This window comes from Epinephelus fuscoguttatus, linkage group LG17 (genome assembly GCF_011397635.1).
Source record: "Epinephelus fuscoguttatus linkage group LG17, E.fuscoguttatus.final_Chr_v1".
Lineage (NCBI taxonomy): Eukaryota > Metazoa > Chordata > Actinopteri > Perciformes > Serranidae > Epinephelus > Epinephelus fuscoguttatus.
This window is the reverse complement of record NC_064768.1, coordinates 24,543,833-24,566,219: the sequence shown is the minus strand read 5'-3', so window position 1 is coordinate 24,566,219 and position 22,387 is coordinate 24,543,833. Positions and strand designations below refer to the sequence as shown.

Here is a 22,387-nt window from a genome sequence, read left to right as displayed (position 1 = left end):
CTCTCCCTCTTTCTTTCTCTTTTTCTTTCTCTCCATCCCAGAGCCGGAGAGAAACACAACTGTGCCGCCTTTGTCTTTGACTGCTATGTGTGCAACTCTGGATGCATGTGTCCGTGTCCGTGCGAGTGAAACATGTGGAAAAGCGACTGATTTAGTGTTTCTCATTGTCTGAAGCCATTTTCAACCTCTCTCCTTTTGTCAGTGCGTTTGTTTTGTTTGCCAAGTCCCCCTTTAGTCCAAGAATCAAGTCAGAGTTGATGACATTTTCAGTTTTTTGTTTCTTTTCTTTGTTTTTGTTTTTTTTTTCTTTTTGTGTCCTGGTGATTTGTTTGCTTTGCATAGGTCAAGAGGTCGAGACACAGAGTAAAAAAAAAGGGACATTCAGCATCAGGAAGATAAAAAGGTAGTTCTTTAAATATGTGTGACACGACGAGTTACGACTCCTCGACTTCCTGACAGAGGTCACATAATAATAGCTAACACGTTGGAAACGGTTCCATTTCCCTGATTATCAGAAAATAATAACTCCAAAAATGCACTTGAAAAGACAATAAGAACAAGAAGAGCCCCCAATGTGTAATAATAACAATAATAAATATAAATGTTATGAGGGCATCAAATAACCGAAAACACTTGTGGAAAACCACAAGTGAAAAAAAGAGAACAGTTTCCTAACCTAACGTTAAAGACAGCAATAGGACTTAAAGGCTTAGTTTAACACCTATACCAACCACAGGGATTAGTTCCTGCTTCTCTTCTCTAGAAATAAGTACTCTACTACAATGATAATTGTAATGATAATAATAATAATAGTAATAACAACAACAATAATAGTAAATCACTTTCCATTATTTGTTCTGCGACTTTTTTTCATTTTCTGTTTTTTGGTAGAAGCACAGCAAGTTGGAAAGTTACTGTAAAAAGTTCCCACCTCACCATCATCATCACTACCACCATCATCATCACCACCACCATCATCATCATCACCTTTTTAAAGCAACCCTGCCTCTGAGTCGCTGACACGCCCACCCCCCCTAAGGCCACTCCCTCTTTCTTTTCCTTCGCTGCTCCTTCTCCTGACCAATCAGCTGTGGCCGGGGGAGGACCTCCTCTCTCTGCATGTCCAGTGGTTGCAGTGGCTGCTATTGCATGCGGTCGGCTTGCAGCTGCTGAGGCTGGTACTGACCGAAGGCTGCGGCTGCAGCAGCGGCTGAGCCCGGGGCAGCTGTGGCTAAAGGCTGCTGGACTGCGTAGCCGTAACCAGCAGTAGCCACGTAGCCTGCGGCGGCAGGGGATGCAGCGTAGGGATATTGCTCATATGCAGCTGCAGCGGCAGCGTTGGCCGCGGCTGCAGAGTACTGCGCATAGGCAGCTCCGGTGTAGTCGATGTAGGGGGAGGAAGCAGTGGCGGGTGCAGCAGCTGCAGGTTGCACATGAGGGATGACCACACTAGGCTGAACGAAGGCCTGAGGGTACACATAGTGGGCCGGGATGCTGTGAAACAGACACAGATATGACAGATTAGTTTGATTTGCCCTGTCTGAGGATAACAGCACCCACCCTAAAACCCAACTCCATCACACTGCGGCCAAGCGCCCGCCCACCACCCAACCACAGTCCAATCCACCAGTCAAGAACACCAAGGAAATGCCTGCTAGTAGGGATTAGAACAATATAGGGTTGCCAAAATAGAAATCTCTCTGTGAAAGGAAGACTGGAAGGTGAGGAAAACTTTGAACACCTCAAATCTACTAAGAAATTACATTTGTATGAGGTGATGATGTCATTGTTTTTACGGGATACAGCATGGAACAGGTTTTGTATTTCCTGTTTTGGTCAGTTTTGTGATTGTGGAGGCAGAACGACAGAAAAATTTAAAAAGTTTTGGATGTGTAACCTGCAGCTCGTTTGTCCGTCACATGTGGATTTGGCTCTGGTGCCGTTCCCCTGCCTGCTGGAGGGCGAGCGGGTGGGGAGGTAAGGGAGGGGAGGCTTACAGTGCCGGGGGGGCAGGGGTGCGGACAGAGGAGATGAGCCCAGGGAAGCATTGTGAAAATGTCACTGCTACTTTGACAGCTGGACAGTTTTCAAAAAGGGACGCTGCTGGCCATTTCCCCCTCTGTGTCGGGACAAAGAGCCGGGGAGGCAGCAGGGTGAGCCGGGACTAGGCTCCGCACCCAGAGGGATGTTTCAATTAAATAAACAATTATGAACAATGAGCACATTCTGCCCTCCATGACATAGCCTTATCCCAACCCCCCAGACTCTATAAGGTCTGGAAACTCAGTCGGACAGCAAGCATGAGGGGAGCTTTGGAAATTTACACTAACTGTTCAGAGAAGTGAAGTGTCAACTTTTGACTGGGGGTGGAAGGAAGAAGAAAAAAAGCCCTGAATGTGAATTTCAGTCTTTGGTGTCCTGAAAAACAGCCCTCCCTTCACTTTAGAGATAAAAGTAGAGTCAGATTTCACTTTAATTCAAATGGAATGAGAAGCATCAGGCTTGAAAGAAACAATTTGATATTTGTTGCACAAAGCTCCAACGACAGCTATGTGACTGTAGGAGAGTTTAAATGAAGGTGGCTCAAAAATCTGTTGAGAGAAGATCAAGGAAACCAAATATAATGGATGAACATCAGGTGGTTACATTTTTGACTCTGGATCAGAAGAGAAGAGAGGAGGTGCAGGAAAAGTTAAAGGTTGAAAGGCAGGATCTATCGTGGCAACCCTATTGTGAGCACTCCATTATCCAATCCAATCCACATCTCAACCGAAAACAGTGCGTCAGGAGAAAAACAGGAAAAACAAAACAACAGCAAGGCGTCAGAGAGGAAGAAATATATAAAAATAGTCCACCTCGACTAGACTGATTACAGAAACGACAACAAAAACAAGGGCACAGCACAATCACTCAACTGAAAAAAAAAAAAAAAGAAAGGGAGGGAATAAACTGAGTAAGTGGGCATGTAGAGGTTTGGTGTGGCTGTCAGTAAAGGCCAAAGGTCAATGTTAAACACATACTAATTAGAAAATCTGCAGAAACAGTGTTTTTATCATCATGTGACACTGACACTATCCCTTGAAGCTCACCCTAATTAAACTTTAGAGGACACCATCTCTAAAATCTCCCATTAAACAGTGGAGAGACATTACTATCTATCTATCTATCTATCTATCTATCTATCTATCTATCTCTGGGTTTTCTCACACAAAATTTGTACACTGGTTTAACACAACTATTGTACAATACTATTGTACTATTTTCAAATCAGTTAAATCAAATTAAATGTGGCAAAAGCACAATGGACTGTGAGGATTACTGATGAGGTTTAAAGCACCAAATCATGAATATTCCAGGTGCTGTATTTTATGCCTGCTGTGCTTGCAGATGCATCAATTTTTTTTTAAATATATTCTGTTTAATTAACTCCTACTGCAGTTAAATAGTAAGTCATACATGTGTCTGTGCTGTACAGGTGACATGTAAGTGGAATAATGGTCACCAAACTAAATTTAACTGGCTTGATAACGCTGCTTGTGAAGTTAGACTGGCTGTATGATAACAGGACTGTGCAGAATACTTGGATGAAACAAGTTCCCAGAACAGATAATTATCCGATTAAAATGCCAATATCCGTAATCGTGATGAAGGAATATCCTCATTTGAGTATCTGCGTTAAATTGCTTACTCTTGTGATCAAACATGATCTGGAACTCAATTCTGAGGCTGTTCTGTAAATAGTTTTCTAATAATAGTAAATATAGCATCTTGATCGGCTGTATCAATGTCAGGTCTCAATAACAATTTCCAGTTAGGCCCCACCCATTTCAGTTTAAACCACACCCACTTCTAATTTGAACCCCACCTGTTACAAGTACAGATACGGATACAGATGATTTAGTTGGTTAAACAGATACAGAATAATGGTGCACTTGCTCATCCCTAGTACTGATTTAGATAACAAGGTGGAGAAATTTTCTTTAGTCAGTCACCTGTACGATGAAAACCACCACCACCTTTTTACAGGTTGTGGGGAGTATACAGCCTATCTGAGAAGTTATAAAGAGAAACAATTCATGGCCCTGGAGAGAGCTGTACAAATCTGATAAATTCAATGTTAGTTGGGGCACCGGGTTTTATAACTTCTCTGGTTCTGCTGAATTGATTATTATACTTTAAAAATATTGTCTAGTGTTAGGCAACAAAAGCCAGGCCGAAAGGAGCTATAGCAAACTGAGGTGTTGAGGAAATTACAATTAGAGAGACAGGCAGGGATCTTGAGTTGAGAGTATTTGATCCGGAATTTGAACCTGCCAGGTTGGACGGGAGATTCAAACTGTGGGTCAGAAGAGGTATCATGTCTCTCTGTTCGGTCATCTCCAACAGAAAATTACAGAGCTATCAGGATATATCAAAGACATTTGGACTGGAAAAAGCAGGACTTCTACAGATACCTTCAAGTTAGGGATGACTTCAATAAAAAGTTTCAAAGCTTAAAGATAAACGGACAATGGGAGATATTAAAAAGTTAGTTTTGAGACTGTACGGAAGTATTCAAATTTCAAAGAATCATTCTACAAGATATATTAGACAAAAATGAGAGAAAGAATCAGACATACACAAATCAAAGGAGGACTGGACAGAGATGTGTGAAACACAGGCAACTACTGCAAACTCAAGGTCCCAGAAGGGAGTTTGGTTGGAAAAACCTTGTGCAATTCTTTATGACCCCGAGACTAACAGCACTGCGAGCAGGCCTACAGAGCCGGGGCTTCTGTTGGAGGCAATGCGGAACCTCACTGGCCAATCAGTATCATGTCTTCTAGGCATGCCTAAGAGATTGCAGCTGAGATTCATAAGATAGTTGGGATGGATTTAGTCTATTCATTTGTCACGTTATACTTTTGGCAAGTAGCAGGAAACCCATAACTCGCGAATGGTTGCAAGTTGATCCTCCAAATTGGCCCAATGGCTGGGGATCATAAACCAAATACACTGTATGGAAAGACTTACATTTATTTTAAGACTTGAGATGGTAAAATGTACAAAATACTGGGAGAAATGGATTGTGTACAAACGCCGCTGAAAAAAGTGTCTGGACGTAAGTGAAAAATGCTCTGGGGTTTGACCTTGTAATGACGACCTCATGTTCTTTGTTTCTTAAATAAAGTTAGAAAAAAAATTGTCCAGTGTGACTCTGCATTAATGGTATTAAAGAAACACCTAACATTCCCCATTGAAACTTTCAGTTGCACAAGTTTTAACAGCAGCTACTGTCTATGATTGACTGCAGAGCTCGCTGCTCAGACAGTAACTATTTTAACACTTTCCACTTTCAGTGGAATGTAACCATCTCCACTGCTCCCAAAATCAATCTCCTTGCTTAGTGCATTTTTGGGATTGTACCGTTGCTGTCTCCGATTTCCCACTACTACTGTATCTGTGGGATGGTCGGGTAAACTAACACGCATATACAAGCACACACACACGCACACACACACACATAGCATAAGCTGAAGTTTTGTCCATGGGAAGCAAAGCTCTGGCTGACTCATCCAGTGTTGCCCCATAATAAGAAAAAACTCTTTTCCCTGGAGGCAGGCATGAAATAAGGAAATCAAATACACAGTAAGTTCATGGCTGTTTTGCTAAGCCTGCTGGGAGCTATAGTGTGACGACTCATTGTGTGTGTGTGTGTGTGTGTGTGTGTGTGTGTGTTCACTGGAATGCCATGTTCACACAACCCAGAGGTCATTAAAGTTCAAGGCTAAATAAAGATTCTCTGCCACTGTGCACGGCGTCTGCTGGGGGAGAGAGCACCAACGTACACTGAGGTGAGGGGATCTAATGTGTGTGAGGTGCGTGCGTTTCTGCATCATGAAAGTGTGAGGCAGCACACACCTGTCCTGCTTCGACAGAGCTGCTCATAAGACTTATGATATCATGACCGAGACACGGATGGACCCAGGATATGGTTTCACTTAAAGTACAGCCAGACTTGAGACATAATCCACACACAGAAAACTACTTGGATCAGACGTGAGTCCACCGAGACAGCAGACAAAGTCTTAAGTTCAAAATCCTAACTGGAAGATGCTAAATTTGAAACCTGCTCTCTGGTTGTTTTAGTTTCTGAGCAGTGTGAGGATGTGGCAACAATAAGCTGTTAGCTTCTTATCTTCTCACAGTTAAAGTCTTGTAGACATTTATCCACCTTTCCATTGGTTGATTTGTATAGTTTTTAGCAACATACATTTTATGAGATGTACCTGCTTGATTGATCACATGACCTTTGTCAACATACTATACAAAGGATCTCTTTGACCATAATTTTTATGGGCCGAGAGGTGCTGCTGGTGGCCTCTGATTGGTGAACTCTTCTTGGATTTATACATTTATGATGTTTGACTAAATCAGTTTTACATGATGATGGTGTAAAGGTCTTTACACACCAGGAGAATGATGGATAAATGACAGGATGGAACTTTCTCACTAAGATGAGTCAAAATGACCAATCGTCCCTTCCAAATCTTCCCTTTTTTAAGGCACTTTTTTGCCAATTGTTCGTTATCCAATCTGAGGGTCTACGGGTTGTCATTTCCTATACACATTGTGAACAGGTTCAGGATTTTGGGCTTCCACTGGAGCTGAAATGCAATGTAAAAGTTTATCTGTGAGGAATACAAACTGCCAAACCGAAGCATACACGGCTTTGGAAACTAATTACTGGAGACCAAATTATATGCTTGAATCTAACAGCATTTTAAATTAACACTGATACATAGCCATCCCAGCATACTGGTTTTGCCAGGGTTTTCAGAGTGGGGTGGAGCAAAGTAAAAATAAACTATGATTGTTGACCAATCTCTATAAACCAACCTGACAGTGGTGTGAGATTGGATGGTCACGCTGATTGGCTAATCGTTAGTCCTGCAGCCCTCAGTGGACCGATTGTTTTTCAGTCGAGAAACACAAGTCACTCAGTGCAGTGGGCAGATTCAAAGGCCTTATCCCAGCTGCCAGAAGAAATGTGGGCATTGTACGTTTCTGCAAACTGCAGATATATTTTTAAATTTCTGACATGTGGAGACGGTGAATGGCATGACACCTAGGCGAGACAGCTGCTAAACTGCAGGCCACTGTGCGGGCCAACAAACAGCAAAAATGGTTGGTTTTAGCAAGACATTGCAACACTTCCACCGTAAACTGCGGCATCGAAACTTGGAGGGTTTTTTTGTTTGTTTTTTTGCCAGGCATTCTGACATTTCCAGCCATGATTGTGCCTCCAAATCCAGGTATTTTAAGCCAAAACATGACCTTTTCACAACAATGACCAAGTGTTTTTTGTGCCAGAACATAACCAAATGTTAACCACAGTGTAGTTGAAATGCAAATAAACAGTTAAAGTTTCACTGTATTGGCTACATAACAATGTACAAATGTTACATATTCGTGGTTTGCAATGTACAATGCCAACCTTTATTCCCGCGACTGGGTTTAAGGTCTGGACGCAGGCCGTGATTAGTACTTTAACCTGTTTTGTATGGTCAATACTTTTGTCAGTAGTGAACTTTTAAATGTGTGCACAGCATTTTCACTATGTTATCATGAGAGGCAAATTGACGGATGGCTGTAGTTCATATCAGATGGTTAAGATGTATGTACAGTAAGTGCACATGGAATGGCTGTATGTTAATGTGGCCCCTAAAACACCCACTCTGGCCCTGTTTCAATGGCCCCTGCTCTGCTCTTACATGATAGAGAGAGATGGTCCAGCACCCTCAGCAGACCCCCCAACACACACACACACACACACACACACACACACACACACACACACACGCAACACAGAGCTTCATGCGACTGCAGCGTCAGCATTCGGGGCTTTGTGTGGCACAATGGGAGCGCTTGTTTTCCTTAACACCACAAGCCCATGTGACGAAAGCTCGCTCCGAGAGAATGAGGGAGAGAGAGACATCCAGACATTTGTTTGTGTCACACTGGAGACTTTGGAACTATGTGAGTGGACAAAGACATGTACACTTATACAAACACAATAAGAGCACATACTCATTATGTACCGATGCAATCAGACATGTACCCACATATTGCTGGAGCTCACATCATAACTGTGGTCATTCATTCATAAGACATCCACATCTCTGATGGTAAATGGTGCTACGTGACCACAAGTCTCGCATATGTGGTGTGTAGAGAAGAGCGAGGACAAAGAGACATAGAGACAGGAAGGAAGACAAGAGAACTGTAATAAACTAGGAAGTTGTTGCTGCTGCTGCGTCGTGTTAATGTGAGAAACTGCTAGTAACACCAGGAAGATGCTGTAAGCACACACAAGCAGTGATGGGGTTTGTTATTTTTGAGGGAATAATGTGAGGAATGGGAGTAAGGAAAGGAACTGGGGAAAAATAAATAAATAAATCACACAGAAATTCACCACTCACTCCAACAAGACAGCCAAAAAACACATGAAACAGCACATCCTGTTAAACAAAACAGGTCAAAGCTAAAAGCAATTAAAAAAAACTTTGCTATTCCTCGGCAAAGTTAACACGCTTCCACAAAAAAAAGGAAAAAGAACACCCCAAAAATTCAATCAATCCAGCTTTTTTTTTTTTTTTTTTTTTTTGTTCATTAAAGTAAGAAAGCACACGGTTTAGCTAACAACACCACTTCATAACCGCACACAAAGCTCTAAGTTCTATTCAAATAAAATAAAAAAACAGGTCAAAACCCACGTACATGCATCTATAATCACCATTTTCAGAGCTTGTTTGTGTGTGTTTGAGTCTACAGGTTATTCCTTTCTCTGATCTGTGATTACGTTCGCAGAACTATTCCACAAACCAGCACAGTTAGCTTAACCGAGAGCGAGCCTGTCGGACCAGAGAAAGATAGATAACATTGAGTCAGGCTGGAAGTTTCCATCATTGTCCACTCAGCACACACACACACACACACACACACACACACACACACACACACACACACACACACATTTTTACAAACAGGCAAACCTAGAAAAGGCAGTTTGACTGGCTTTTTGGTGGACAGTGATAAAGCTTCATTCAACTTCCTGTCCACCTCTAATTATCAGTCATCAGTTATGTTTGGGTTGGAAAGGAAGATTTAAAAAAATCAGACTGATAGCATCAATTATCACACATTAAACTGAGAAAGATCAAATAAAATAATGTTTAAAACATACACAATAAAACATGTCTGAATAAATAAGACTCTACATAAGCAATGTGTACATCCCAACATCCCTCTACAATACATGTGGACTCCTCAGTACTTACCCATAAGGCCTTTGGATGAACGCTGGGTGAATTTGGGGCACACCAAAGGTAAAACCTGCAAAACAGAGGAACAATGTAAAAAAAAAAGTGAATCCAGAGAGCAATGATTTATTCACGGATAGACCTAATATGCTCCTAACATGTTCTTACATCTGCCGCAGCGACCTACAAAACAAACAAACCCTGAGGTGAAACTCAGGAAGGACTGACTTGATTTTCTTGTTTGCTAATAAAACCAACTCAACACTTGGTGATTCCCAAAGACTGTGGGAACACAGAGACACACGTTGATTAAATGTGCTGTCTGATTTATTAATTTTGAAAATCTGCTCTTTGAACAACTCCATCTGCACGTCTGACACACACATTTCTGTAGAGTGTTAAGGAAATTTTGTAGTTTTTGGATCGGTGGTGTAGTGGAGGGTATATACAGGTTTACGCAGTATACCCACCTGTCAGCCAAAAAAGCCACTGGAATATACAGGAGAGAATACCCATTTCCTCCTTGTTAACGTACCTATCTACCTAGCACACCCACTTCATCAGCTACCACTACACCACTGTGTTTGATCTTCATTTGGCTGTCTTTACCTGGCTGCATCACCCGAGGCTTGGCCCCCAGGTACGCCAGGTTGACGTTGGCCTTCCTGCCGTCAATTATCGGGTTGGGGTCCTTACAGGCCCGGTCTGCAGCTGAGCGGTCTGCCATCGTCACCTGACGGAGGAGTCAAAAACACAGAGCATGAGGTGTGCACATGGGCTTCATTTTCCTGCTGGTTGGCTTAACAGCACACAGTTATGTATATAGACTACAGCATCAGCAATGATGTGAGAGCGTTTGTAAGAAAGAGGAAAACATTATTTTGTTCACAGGTGTGTGAGTGCATGTTAGTCATCTTTCTGTGTGAGTATGTCTGTACGTGTGGCCTGCAGCAAGTATTTGGCAGCACACACACACATCCATCACTTTCATGTGGATGTGTTGAAATTATCAGCAGTGAATGGGAGCCAGGCTGAGATGACTGGCTGAACGTGGCTCCCTTATCGCTCCCGTTACAGTCTCCACTCAGAGCTTCATTACCTGGCATCTCTCTTTTCTCACACTCTTTTACCAACTGAGGCCACTGACCTAGCCGAGAGCATTTTTTAGGAGAAAAGAGGATGAATGATGCATGAATATGGTGATGCTACAGCAATAAAGAGAGGATTTAAGTGAAGTTGGAGTAAATACACTTCAGTTTTAATGAGAAATGTTAGTTTGGACATACAAATACAGATAGCTGTGCATGTCAAAGGTGACTGTGCAACTTTGTACATCATCTACTGGCAGTATGTGCCAAAGCTACTTCAAACATATTAAATAGTCTGTGAAGAGGCCATATAAGGAGTCTAGATCTCTGTTTAAGCAGCCCTGTTATGTGTATTTAAACATCTGTTATACATGAATTAACTTAAAGGAGCGATTTTGAAACATGCTGTCTGTATGGAGCTGCTTTATGTCTCTACATCTGTGTCTGAAATGTTTGTCAGGATGTCTGACAAGTGGAAGTAAAATATTTAAGTTGTAAACAGCTTTGAGATGATGAAACCAGTGTGAGAAACCTGCTCTGTAATATCAAGACATCACAGTGAGGTTTTTTTCTCTCAGCCCACCAGAGCTGTCACTGTGAGGGCAGCTCACTTTAAAACGTGTCAGGGCGCATACCAAAGCGCAACAAGTTGGTGGGTGCTGGATTGCAACAGAAGCCAATGACAAATTTAAGCAGGGCCTTCTTATCAAAACATAAACACCCCATGACTGCAGATAATGTTAGTCATGATGTTGGGACAGACAGCAACAGCGGCGCACTTTAACAGAGACGCGTCATCATGACTGGATTTTCCCCCACATGCGTAAAATTTAATTTCTGTGTAAAAGTGGGAGACGTGTTATTAATATTAAGTCATACTTACGAATCCATAACCCCTGGACTTGCCCGTCTGCCTGTCGGTAATGACCACCGCTTCTTCAATCTCACCAAACACCTCAAAATATTTCCTGAGACTTGAATCCGTGGTGTGGTAGGGAAGACCCCCGACAAAAATCTTCGTATAGGTCGTGTCCTTTTGCGTGGTGTGCATCGTTAGTGCAAAATACAATAAATAGGAACAATAAAAAAAAGAATAGTGCAATGTCTCCTTATCAGTGATTCTTTGGCTGAAGAGAGAAAGAGAGATCAGCTGGCTCTGTAACTTTTTCTTTCAGAAGAGAAAACACAACAAAAACTCGACAAAAATGAAGCCTGGAGGTAGATTTATCTTCCGACAGTTAAGAGGAGAGTTGTATGGAGCGGATTGTCCCCACAGAGACCATCAGGTGTTTCCAGCTCTTCTTGGTTAACTCTGCTGTCTAACTAAATAGGTTTGGGACCCATTCCTAAAAGCGCAGCTCCTAACTCCACCCAGCTCTCAGTCCCCATCTCTGCCCGCCCACCGGAGCGCACAAACAGCTGGGAAACCTGCACAGCGTGAACACACAGCTCCTTCACACATAAGGATCCTCTACTAGAATCACGTTTAATTAACCATAAGGGGGCAACAAAACCTGATTCCACTGATTATATGTTCGAGACAAAGAGGAGCAGGATAGTAGCATCTGAAAGAGTGTTCATTTATTTTTTTCTCTGGTGAAATAAACACAGAACAGACTTGGACTTCAGTGGAAATGCTCTGTTCTGTCTCTGTGGGCTTGCATGGATAAGGTCATAGGGCAGACAGATCGCAGCAGCAGTGAGCAGACAGACAGGTGCAGCTTTGAGGCGCTGCTGGAAGGATCAGCCGTCAAGAATCCACTTGTGGGGGGCTGACAGAGTTCTGGCAAGTTTGTGTCCATGCAGACAGCCACGAGGCATAGTTGTGCCCTAAGTTTGAAACTTCGGAATTCAAGTTTCCAGTTCATATCTGTTTCTTTTTGGGGTCATTTGGATGAAAAAGTTGTGCTGAATCAATCCTTATTATCCTATCAACACGGTGATCACATTTCAATAATTAAATCAGGTGAGAACTGACTTCAAAGGGGACAAATGCGTCGTGCGTCACAGAATTGCGCACAGCTATTATAACAAGATACCGATCAGGTCAGAAATCAATTCAATCAGGAGCCTCGGAACATCAATGATTAAAATAACCTGCCTCTTCTGCTGTGGGCTGACTGCTGGGTGGATCATTGGATAATTCACCCCCAGTAATGTGAGAGGAAACTCTGCTGTCTGTTAATCATTCATGGCGGTTCCGCTTCAGTGAGCGCGCTCCTCCTGGCCCACTATCCTGTCTAACCATGTAACATGGTGAGCTGACACATTTGCGCACGGGGACATAATGATGTGTCATATTTGTTATGAAAAAAGTTGAGTACAATTCGTGTACTGCCAATTAAAAAAGGCCACGTGACTCAAGTCCATGCATTTATAATGTAAAAAAAAAACATATGTTTTTTTTTTTTTTTTAAATTGTCTGTAAATGAATGTGTGCCTGATTAGTCAAGCTGTCCCCCATGTTTAGACTGACTGAACCAAGACTTGTGTTCCTAAAGATAAAATCTATGACTGGCACATCCATCTGAATGTGAATTGCCACCACAGGACTCCACATCACGAAGAAATGCAACCTGATAGAATGTCTTTCTTTCTGCGGTGTCTCTGTTCACTCACTGTTTTATTCATGCAGCCACACGCGCTTTAAAGTCCGAGTGGAGTCTGACAAAAAGGGGGACCAGTATCGAGTTTCCCAGGCTCAACAATGGGGATCAGGTCAGGTTGCGTTCAATTGTTGTTTTCTGTTCATGTGCAGCATGCTGCTGACTAGTCTGAATCCTCTTCTACCTTTACAATAACACACTGTGGCCCCTTTGGAAGCTTTAATTATACTTAATTACCAACAAGGGCGTAGGTTTAGTGTCTATATTGGAGGGAACAGCTATGAAATGGGGGTTAGGGGTCCTAAAACACAATATTTCCTACATTCTGGTGATAATATAAGCACCAGTTTGTGTCTTTTCTGTGTCAGTTTGTGTTGTAAACGTCTATAATAATAAAGTAAGGCACTACTTAAGCGTTTTAATTGGGAAGGGGGACAAATACACGTTCTAAATATTAAGGGGGGCATGTCACCTGTGGCCCCCCCCAAAAGCTACGCCTATGATTACCAATAATCTTCAAAAAATATTCCACAACTCGACACCACATGGTAAATATGTATTTTTTACTTCTGATAAAGACAAAGGCTGCCATTATGGAAATCTGAAACTCTACTTTCATGCTTGTTATCCATTTGGCTGCAGCACACACACCTGTCAGGCAGAGGAAAGCTAAAGGTCAAAGGTCACCAGAACAGCTGAATAGCCACAGCTCAGTCACACCAAGGTCATACTCAACATTCCTCTCAGAAAAGTGTATCTAAAAGTTGAACTCTGAGTTAATGATCTCAAGTTTAAGATACTCATAACCAACATTTGGGAAAACTTTACTGATCAATAACAACTTCACTTTACACATTTTTTCTTTCCCAAAAACCTCCTCATCACGGAGGTGCACTGACTACAGGCAGCGGCGACCGTATCCCACTGAAACAGCGCCATCTTATGTCCAACAGAACAAGTACATCCTTTATGTGCAGAATGAAACTCAACAATATTATCGTTTACATTTCAATGTAAAACTAAATCCTTACTCAAATCAATTTTATATGTTGGCATGAAGTCTTTGTCATATTTATCAAAGCCTTTACCAAGGTACATTGCATTGCTTTGGAAAGAAAACCCTCATATTCCGTTACACCTGTTACTGAGCTACAATATTATTACAACAATTAATGAGCCGACACACTTCCAGGGCTCCAGACTAACTTTATTTAGTCAGAGCACTGCAGCCCCTAACTGAAAAATTTAGGAGCACAAGCATAAAAATTAAGGGGCACACCTTAAATTGTCCTGCAACACAATTATTCACACTTTTGGCCATTTTAACTGCATCATAAACTATATGTAGTCTGCTGTATATTAACATTGGACTGTTTTAACTATTGAAGTATTCAGCATCACAGAGACATGTGGTCAGTGGGGCGAGAGAATTCTTAAAATAACATCTGTACAGATATGAAGCCCTGACTAATGAAAGCTGTTGTCTTGTATTATTTTCCTCTGAAAATATTAACCTTATAGTCAAACACAATGTATTTAGCCTGTGTAGTTGAGGGACAGGTCTGCTTTGCAGCAGCAAACTGATATGATGCTGATTTACATGAGAATTTGTGTAAAATGGAGGTTGAACCATGGACATAAATTACAAATCGCCTGTAAAGCACTTTAATAAATCTATCTATCATAATTAAAACAATTGGAGACTGAGAACAAACTGACATATGAGTCTGATAATATTTTAATTAATCAACACCATATCGGACATCATCATCATATCCTGTTTCTGTGACTTCCTGTACGGACTGAAGGCTGTCGAGAAACTGTCCGGCTGAATCCAAATGTCCGCACTTCACTGCACTTGCAGACTCGTGGCCTTTGCTGGCGTGTTCCAAATCTACAAGTCATCCAGTCCACAAGGGGCCTCAAGCTGACTTTCTGCAGACCTCCAGAGAGTCCGCTTGGGGTGCAGACTTCAGCAGACTTCACTGATTAAATAACCCACAGTTCACTGCAATAAGTACGTGACATTGTGGGGTTTTCAACTGCAGAAAAAAAACAACTTACTAATATTTAAATAGTTATTGATAGTTGGGTCCATTAAAATGCTACTTGATTCAACCACATCATGATACAGAAATATGTTTAAGTCTAGGTTGTAGAGGGACTAAAAATGCATTTTATTATTGCGACCTATCAGGCTGAGCGGTGAAATAGGCTGAAAAATGTAAGTAATGCCCAATTTATTGAGTTATAATCCTGTCCTTATATAACATTTCTGTTTTTGAACATGTGCAGCCTGTTATAAAGAGATGTACTGATACATTTTTGTTTAGTCACAAAAAAAGTCTATACATGGGATTTATATCTTGATATCTGCAGGGATAGTTCATCAACTCATATGTCATATATATGAATATAACAGCAGCGAGTAAAACGGTCTCGAGGGCTGTCTATCAGCTGTTTGCAGTCTCTGCCCTCGCAGACTTTAAGTGATGACAGTAAATGTGCCACACTGAGTACAACTGAAGGGCACTTTCCAGGTGAGGCATAGTTCATCTCGAAAGAACCTAATGGTGAGTGTAGATGACGTGATCCTCGCAGTTAACTTATCACTCACTCCTGGACACACACCTCGCTCCATTGTTTTACAACATGAACCAAAAAAAGCCTGCAAATCTGTGGGTCGCACATGAGTGAGTAGTTGTAAAAAAGTACTCACATTGACTCATCAGAGTCTGGAGCCCTGACTTCCCTGCTGTAGACACAATGCTTTTTCATAAGGGCACAAACAGTTAATGTCCACATTAGCTTGGTGTCATCTGTAGGGCCAGTTTTTAATACATCTTTCATTTTAGAAGTTTCAACAGGCCTTTTGTCTGTGCAAAAGGAATTACTTTGGCTCTCTTCTCTCTCTTTTATCTGTCTTATTGCTGATTCATGGCTCGTTTTTGTAATGAATTAAAATATCTCCTCTTTGTCCTCTGCACGCTGAAAGCTAGAATCGCTCTCTAGCTCCCCCGAGGCTGTGAGGAGGAGCTGATCCTTCCTGAGCTCCTCCACCTGGGTTAACTCCACTTCCCTGTCACTATACTTACTTACCCCCTCTGCACCTTCCTCTTTGTTATTTCCGCTGTCATTTTTCACTCTCCATCCTTCTTCTGTGTCTGCTCTAACTGTTACTTCTCTGCCGTCACCTCTGGACTTCACCTGCTCTCTGCCCTCGGCCGCCTCACTTGGGCAGCAAGGCAGTGGATCAAGGGGCTTTGGGGTGATCGGTGGCTGTAGCTGCTCAACAGGGTTGTGGGCTGTGTCCTTGTCCTCCTCTGTGCTGGAGATGGGAGCAGGGCGCCGAGCACGGGCCGACTTGGTCCTCAAACCCTTCTTGAGCTCATCTTCCCTTAACTGTGAGAGAGGGAGCAGATGAGTGTGTGGGAAACCAATAAGATAAACTGTGAGAGAGTGAGAGGTGGTGTTCAGGTACACACACACACACACACACACACACACACACACACACACACACACACACACACACACACACTCTACCTTGCGTCTCTCCTCAGCCAGTCTCATCTTCTCCTCAATTTCTTCTTTGCTGGGGAAACTTTGTGCCTTCTTGGCCTTCAGAGACTCCAGTCTGGCAGGAGGTCGTCGCCTGACCCCCTCCCCATCATCCAGCTGACATACAGACACAGACACAGACACAGACACACAGACACACACAGACACACACACACACAGCAGGGGGAGACAAAGAACAGACAACAATCTCAATAATACAGGTGAATGCACTCCCACTGAAACTGACTGACCCAACTACCTGTGAAAGATACCTCCTGTATGAATATGCACTTTGTTATTTATATTGAAAAGTGCTATACAAATAAAGTTATTATTATATTCATTGATTTGTAATAAACTTTCTAATTTAGTTTTAGTTTTAAAACATAAATATTTCACAGAGTAATTGTATTTGTTATCATGTGCATGCTGACTTGGTACCCACCATGATACTATAGGCCTCTCCAGTCCCGCTGCACCTCTCTCTGCTCTGTCTCACTGGTATGATGCCCTGGTTCAGCAGCTCCTCCAGGATCTCACTGGACTTGGGGCGCTCTTGCACAGTGCTCTCCTGCTGCAGGAAGCCTGGAAGACAGCCAAACACAGACACTACAGGTTGTAGGTTTTCTCTACGGCATGTCACGGTGTGTTGTATTTATCTCACTCACCATTTCGTGTAATTCTGTCTGCATCACTTTCTCTGACAAGCTCAGATGTTAGAGGAGGAAGTTCTCCAGGCACTGTTCCAGGTAACACAGGGTTGTCTCTATTCTCCATCACCACCCCACTGTCTGTGGTGTCCTTTGACACGGCCGAGTCTCCACGACCATAAACCCTACTTCCTGTCTCATCCTGAAAGCACGGAGACACAATGTGAATGCAGAAAAATGGCACATACACCCTGACCTCATTCTGTATGGTAACCAAAGCATGATGTTGTCATGAATACAGTAGCTCAGGAACAATAATGACACATGCACCACAAATGACATCATATCAGAGTCTGAAACCTACTTTACAGTGTAACAGTGTATTCTGTCACCATATATTTACTAATGATGTAATTGATATAGATTGAACTGCACAACAGTACATATATATATATATATATATATATATATATTTTTTTTTTTTTTTTTTTTTTTTTTTTTACTGGTTTTAATTATTTTAATTATTTTATCTTTTAGCAGTCCATTTCTGCTCTCAACTATTATTTTATTCTTACTCTAATGGTTTTATCTTTTGTAATTTTATATTGTTTTAAACTAGTTTTACTGATTACTTGATGGCCGTATGATTGTTTTTTTGCTCTGTGAAGCACATTGTGCTTCCACCTGGAATGAAATGTGCTATATAAATAAAGTTTTGCTTGCTTGCTATTTGAAGTAGTCAAAATTAGCTCGAGCTGGACTCACTACAGCATTAAAATGATGCTTACATTTCAGTGCATCAATAATGATAATAATGATCCAAAAATATAATGTTTCTGGTCTCATAAAACTCTATATCAGCAGCAAAATGAGCTACTTTTGATGCTGTATGTACATGTTTGCAATATTTCTGTTCTTTTACTCATTCATTTTACTTGTTCAGCTCATGGTGCTTTTAGTCATTAAGGTCCTACTCTCTGGAATTATCTTCCACATGATCTACTGTCTGCTACAACAGTGTTCTCTTTTAAAAGCAAACTAAAAACGGATCGTTTTTCACAAGCTTTCAGAGTCTTTTTATTTGTTTTAGGAATTAGTATTATTATTATTGCTATAATCTCTCCCTTTTTCAAGAATAATGATAATACTAGTCCCCTCTTATTTTGTTTGTTTTTATCATGTCCTGCTTGTTTTCATATATGTAATGCTTTATCATCTTATTTTTTTGTTTGTCATGTATGATGTATCAAGCACATTGAGTTTACGCTTGTCAAATGAAATGTGCTATATAAATAAAACTGACTTGATTTGACTTTAGGACTCAAGTGGCAATTTGCATGTACATAGACATCTCTGGCTGTGTCCCAATGTGTCCCAGCCATCTTTGGCATAGCAGGAGAGGACAGTAAGAATCTTTCAGGGTCTAAACTCAAAGTAACAAAATTTGTCACTATTATTAACACGGAGATTAATCCTTCCTTCCAGGGAAGTGGCACAACATCTCAAACTTGAGAAACTAAGACTCACATTAAATGGACTATATAAAAGACTCAGCATGACGTGAGGTAAGTCATATTAACTCATTATTATGATTATTATGATTAATTAATTGATTTTTTTTCTCACATCTTGTAGCCAGTCACAATAGGATGGGCTCTGATTAGGCCTTTATCTTCTGCAACTGCCTGTTCCTTTGAAGGTTCTATGTGTATGTATGTATGTGTATACTTGTGCATGTGTATATTTTTTTTGCTTTTGTAATGCTGTATAGCAGTTTATACGTTGTTAAAAACCAATAAAAAATATGTCACAAAAATTAAGTCTCTAACGGAGACTATGTGGAAGCAGTAGCATTTCAAAGCGGAGTGGGTTTAAGACGATTTGAAGTATTTTAACATTGTGATATCGCTATTTTTAGCCTTTTGGTAAAGATTTAAAAAAAATATATATATTATCGGCAAAGTTTTGTAAGTGTGTGTATTTTGATAGATATTTAAGTTAGTCAAAAAAATGTGACTCAGTGGTAACACCGGAACTGGCAACGTGGTAATTGGTTCTCCAAGGTCACAAAATAAATGGCACACAGATTTAACACCTGTAACGGCCCCTCATTATACTTCAATATGTGCCCTAAAGTGCTACCTGTGGCTGACTGTGATACATTATCGATACTGTTATCGACAACACATCATATTGTATCCCCCTTCACAGTTTTAGCTAACGTTAAACTAACAGAAAGTTAGTTACCTCGTCTCCCTTCGCCTGTTCCGGTGTCAACGGTCGCACCACAGTAGAGGAGCTGGTACATCCCATAATCACCTTAAAGCAGCTGTGTGAAATAAGTCCACAAAAGTCACAAATGTGAGGTTTAAATACACCTTGGTGTGTGTTTCCTGTGCGTAGTGACCCCTGTAGCTTCGCATTCCTTCACACACATACAGTGTCCGTTGCTAAGGGCCGTTGCTATGGGCCGTTGCTACGATGAATCTGACCCGGTTAAAGAGGTGACACCCAGGAACAAGCTGCGGGTGTCAGAGTCAGGACACTACAAAACACCCTCCTCATACTCACGTTACAGTCCAGTCAGTCTGTGGTTTGACCTCTTGGGACATCCAAATAACATTAAAAGTAGACCATCATACATTGAGTGGATCAAGGTAAATTCAGGGCTTTATATTTGGAGCCATTATGTCACAGCATCACACAAAGAAGTGTATATGTCTGCCTCTGAACATGATATTTTCTTACACCGATCAGCCAAAACATTAAAATCACTGACAGGTGAAGTGAATGACTTTGAATATTTTGTTCCAATGCATTGTTCTGCTGGGAATCCAATCCAAGGTGGGGTCTCTAAAACAGTCCCTGACCGACACCCCTTGCCACGTATCCAACATCTACTGGACAACCAGTATATACAGTAAAGGTAGGGGCATAGTAAAGATAGTCTCTGAATTTGTCACAAATCGCCCACTTCAGAGCGAGAAACTCCAGTTTGCCTGAGTGAAAATGGTAGTTTTTCTCTGCTGAAGTGAGCGCTCGAGAGCCATATCCTGTGACACGCAGTTTACCTCCCTGCTGTTGGTAAAGAACAGCTCCTAACCCTTCGTTTGAAGCATCTGTATGCAGGATGAAAGGCAAATCACAGTTGGGATAGCCAAGGATAGGCGAGCTAGTTAACCTGTCTACAAAGCCAGAGATGATGGCACTATGCTCACAAGTCCACCTAACAGGTGTCTTAGAGGATAGCTGGCCATTGTTCTTTCTTTTGGTGCTCCCTTTGAAAGTCTTGGATGGAACAGTGGGATTAGACTCATTCCGACCCTGCACGAGCTCAAAAAGGGGTCGGGCTAGTCTCGCAAAGTCCTGGATAAAGGAGCGGTAATAGCTTAAGAACCCTAACAAAGCTCTAACTTCTCCAACTGTTTTGGGCTCTCTCTCTTTCAGCTGTAGTACCGCTTCTAAGTCCTTGGGGTCTATTTGAACTCCTTCGTTTGACACTAAACGACTGATGTATCTCACCTGCCGTTTAAAAATTTCACATTTCTTTGGCCGTAGTTTAATGCCATGCTCTCTCATTCTGCCAAACACCTGTCTCAATGCTTGAAGGTGGCTGTCAAAAGTGGTTGACTAGCACAGCACGTCATCTAAGTAGGGAGAACAACACTCATCTCTTAGTCCTTCCAAGACTTCCTCCATGCACCTTTGAAATGCTGCAGGAGCATTTGTGAGATCAAATGGCAGACGCACCCACTCATACAAACCCCACGGAGTGTTGAATGCAGTGACATTCTGTGAACTTTCCTCCACAAAGTCCTGGTGGTAGGCGCTCCCTTGGTCAAGTATTGAAAACCAGGTGTAGCCTGCCAGGTTGTCCAGTCGATGTTGGATACGTGGCAAGGGGTGTCGGTCAGGGACTGTTTTACGATTCAGCTCTCTGAAGTCAACGCACAATCGCAAGCTGCCATCTTATTTTCACGCACAGACAACAAGTGATGCGTATGGTGAGTTGGATTTTTTTATCCATCCCTGATTCAGGAGATTTTACACATATTGTTTTACTTCAGTGTACAAGGGCTTTGGGATGGCATTGTAGGACTTTTGAACAGGTATTTCATCCTTCAGACTGATTTTGAGTTTTAGATCTTTGATGCAGCCAATATCATCATCATTTTTAGCAAAAACATCTGACTCCTCATACAGCATCTTTCTGGCTGCTTCCTGCTCAGTTTCCTCCAAATGTGACAAATCTACAGGTGGGTGCCACTTATCATATACTGACAAATTTGGTTGGTCATTCACCTCTTGACTTTGTTTTTCAGAGCTCAGTTGAGCAGAGCAGGCTGCAGCCTTCACGGAGCCTTTGACTGGTTTATCATCTTGCACGGTGCAGGTGACTGGCTTCACTTCCTTAACTTCCTGAAGAGAGCCAAGTACTGTCCTCCCTGAGAGAAAAATATCATGTTTGGTCACATTCTGGATGGGGATCTTAACGATTTTGGATGATCCACTTTGTACATTAACTAGAGCAGGGAAGAGCTCTAGACCTTCAGGACAGTTACTGTCTAAAGCTGGCTCGAATAACATTGCGAAAATAGCTACTGGCCCAGGTACCTCCTAGGCTTGAGGCCGGTAACATCTCCTTGGATTGGACTTGGCTCTGACCTGTCGAGGCATGGACACAGGATCTGAGTGTCCTGTGGCGTCTGGCACCAGTGCGATGGCGGCAGATCCATTTAGTCCAGTGAGTTGTGAGGTGGGTTAATGGCACGTGCCACAGATGCTCATTCAGATTGGGATCTGGGGAATGTGGAGGCCAGGTTGACACTTTGAGGTCTTTGTCACATTCCTTGGACCATTCCTGAGCGATGTTTGCAGTGTGGCATGGTGCATTATCCTGCTGGGGGGCCACTGCCATTGGGGGGTACTGTTGCCATGAGGGGGTGGGAGGTGGGGGGGTACTTGGTCTGCAATGGTGTTTGAGTGGGTGGAACATGTCAGGTGGGATGCAAAGGGAATTGTGTTTATTAATCACCTTCAGAAGGGCCTACAATCAATGAACAGTACTAAGCTAACTTGCTGAGGCAGCTGCGAAAGACGATCAAGACAAAATGGCCAGAAAAACTGACAAAAGGGGGTCCTGTTTCATGAGGACAGTGCTCCAGCACTGTGGTTGCAAT

At 42.1% G+C, this 22,387-nt stretch overlaps 2 protein-coding genes across 3 annotated transcripts; both read right to left on the bottom strand.

The window, feature by feature from the left end:
* Window positions 1-423: 423 nt before the first annotated feature.
* rbm24a (RNA binding motif protein 24a) lies at window positions 424-11,725 on the bottom strand. Its single transcript, XM_049602457.1, has 4 exons — window positions 11,274-11,725; window positions 9,912-10,035; window positions 9,321-9,375; window positions 424-1,494 (listed from the first exon to the last, which is right to left on the bottom strand). Exons 1-4 carry the CDS (start codon window positions 11,439-11,441, stop codon window positions 1,143-1,145), a joined length of 699 nt encoding a protein of 232 aa, XP_049458414.1. The 5' UTR covers window positions 11,442-11,725; the 3' UTR covers window positions 424-1,142.
* Window positions 11,726-14,474: 2,749 nt separating this feature from the next.
* On the bottom strand, window positions 14,475-19,648 carry stmnd1 (stathmin domain containing 1). 2 transcript variants are annotated; one of them, XM_049602383.1, is made up of 5 exons: window positions 19,455-19,648; window positions 17,226-17,409; window positions 17,003-17,142; window positions 16,543-16,674; window positions 14,475-16,398 (listed from the first exon to the last, which is right to left on the bottom strand). In XM_049602383.1, exons 1-5 carry the CDS (start codon window positions 19,518-19,520, stop codon window positions 15,955-15,957), a joined length of 966 nt encoding a protein of 321 aa, XP_049458340.1. In that variant the 5' UTR covers window positions 19,521-19,648; the 3' UTR covers window positions 14,475-15,954. The 2 variants fall into 2 exon arrangements, with proteins under 2 accessions (XP_049458340.1, XP_049458341.1); XM_049602384.1 differs by lacking the exon at window positions 19,455-19,648 and adding an exon at window positions 18,834-18,890.
* Window positions 19,649-22,387: the final 2,739 nt, after the last annotated feature.

What these genes read in the sequence shown, in the direction of transcription:
- rbm24a (XM_049602457.1), bottom strand. Translation starts at nt 11,441, where the DNA reads ATGCACACCACGCAAAAGGACACGACCTATACGAAGATTTTTGTCGGG. An exon ending in GCCTCGGGTGATGCAGCCAG is followed by an intron (nt 9,376 to 9,911) that starts GTAAAGACAGCC and finishes TCTGTTTTGCAG; the next exon opens with GTTTTACCTTTGGTGTGCCC. An exon ending in TTCATCCAAAGGCCTTATGG is followed by an intron (nt 1,495 to 9,320) that starts GTAAGTACTGAG and finishes TCTGTTTCACAG; the next exon opens with CATCCCGGCCCACTATGTGT.
- stmnd1 (XM_049602383.1), bottom strand. Translation starts at nt 19,520, where the DNA reads ATGGGATGTACCAGCTCCTCTACTGTGGTGCGACCGTTGACACCGGAA. An exon ending in GAGAGGCCTATAGTATCATG is followed by an intron (nt 16,675 to 17,002) that starts GTGGGTACCAAG and finishes TCTGTATGTCAG; the next exon opens with CTGGATGATGGGGAGGGGGT. An exon ending in TGGCTGAGGAGAGACGCAAG is followed by an intron (nt 16,399 to 16,542) that starts GTAGAGTGTGTG and finishes CCTCTCTCACAG; the next exon opens with TTAAGGGAAGATGAGCTCAA.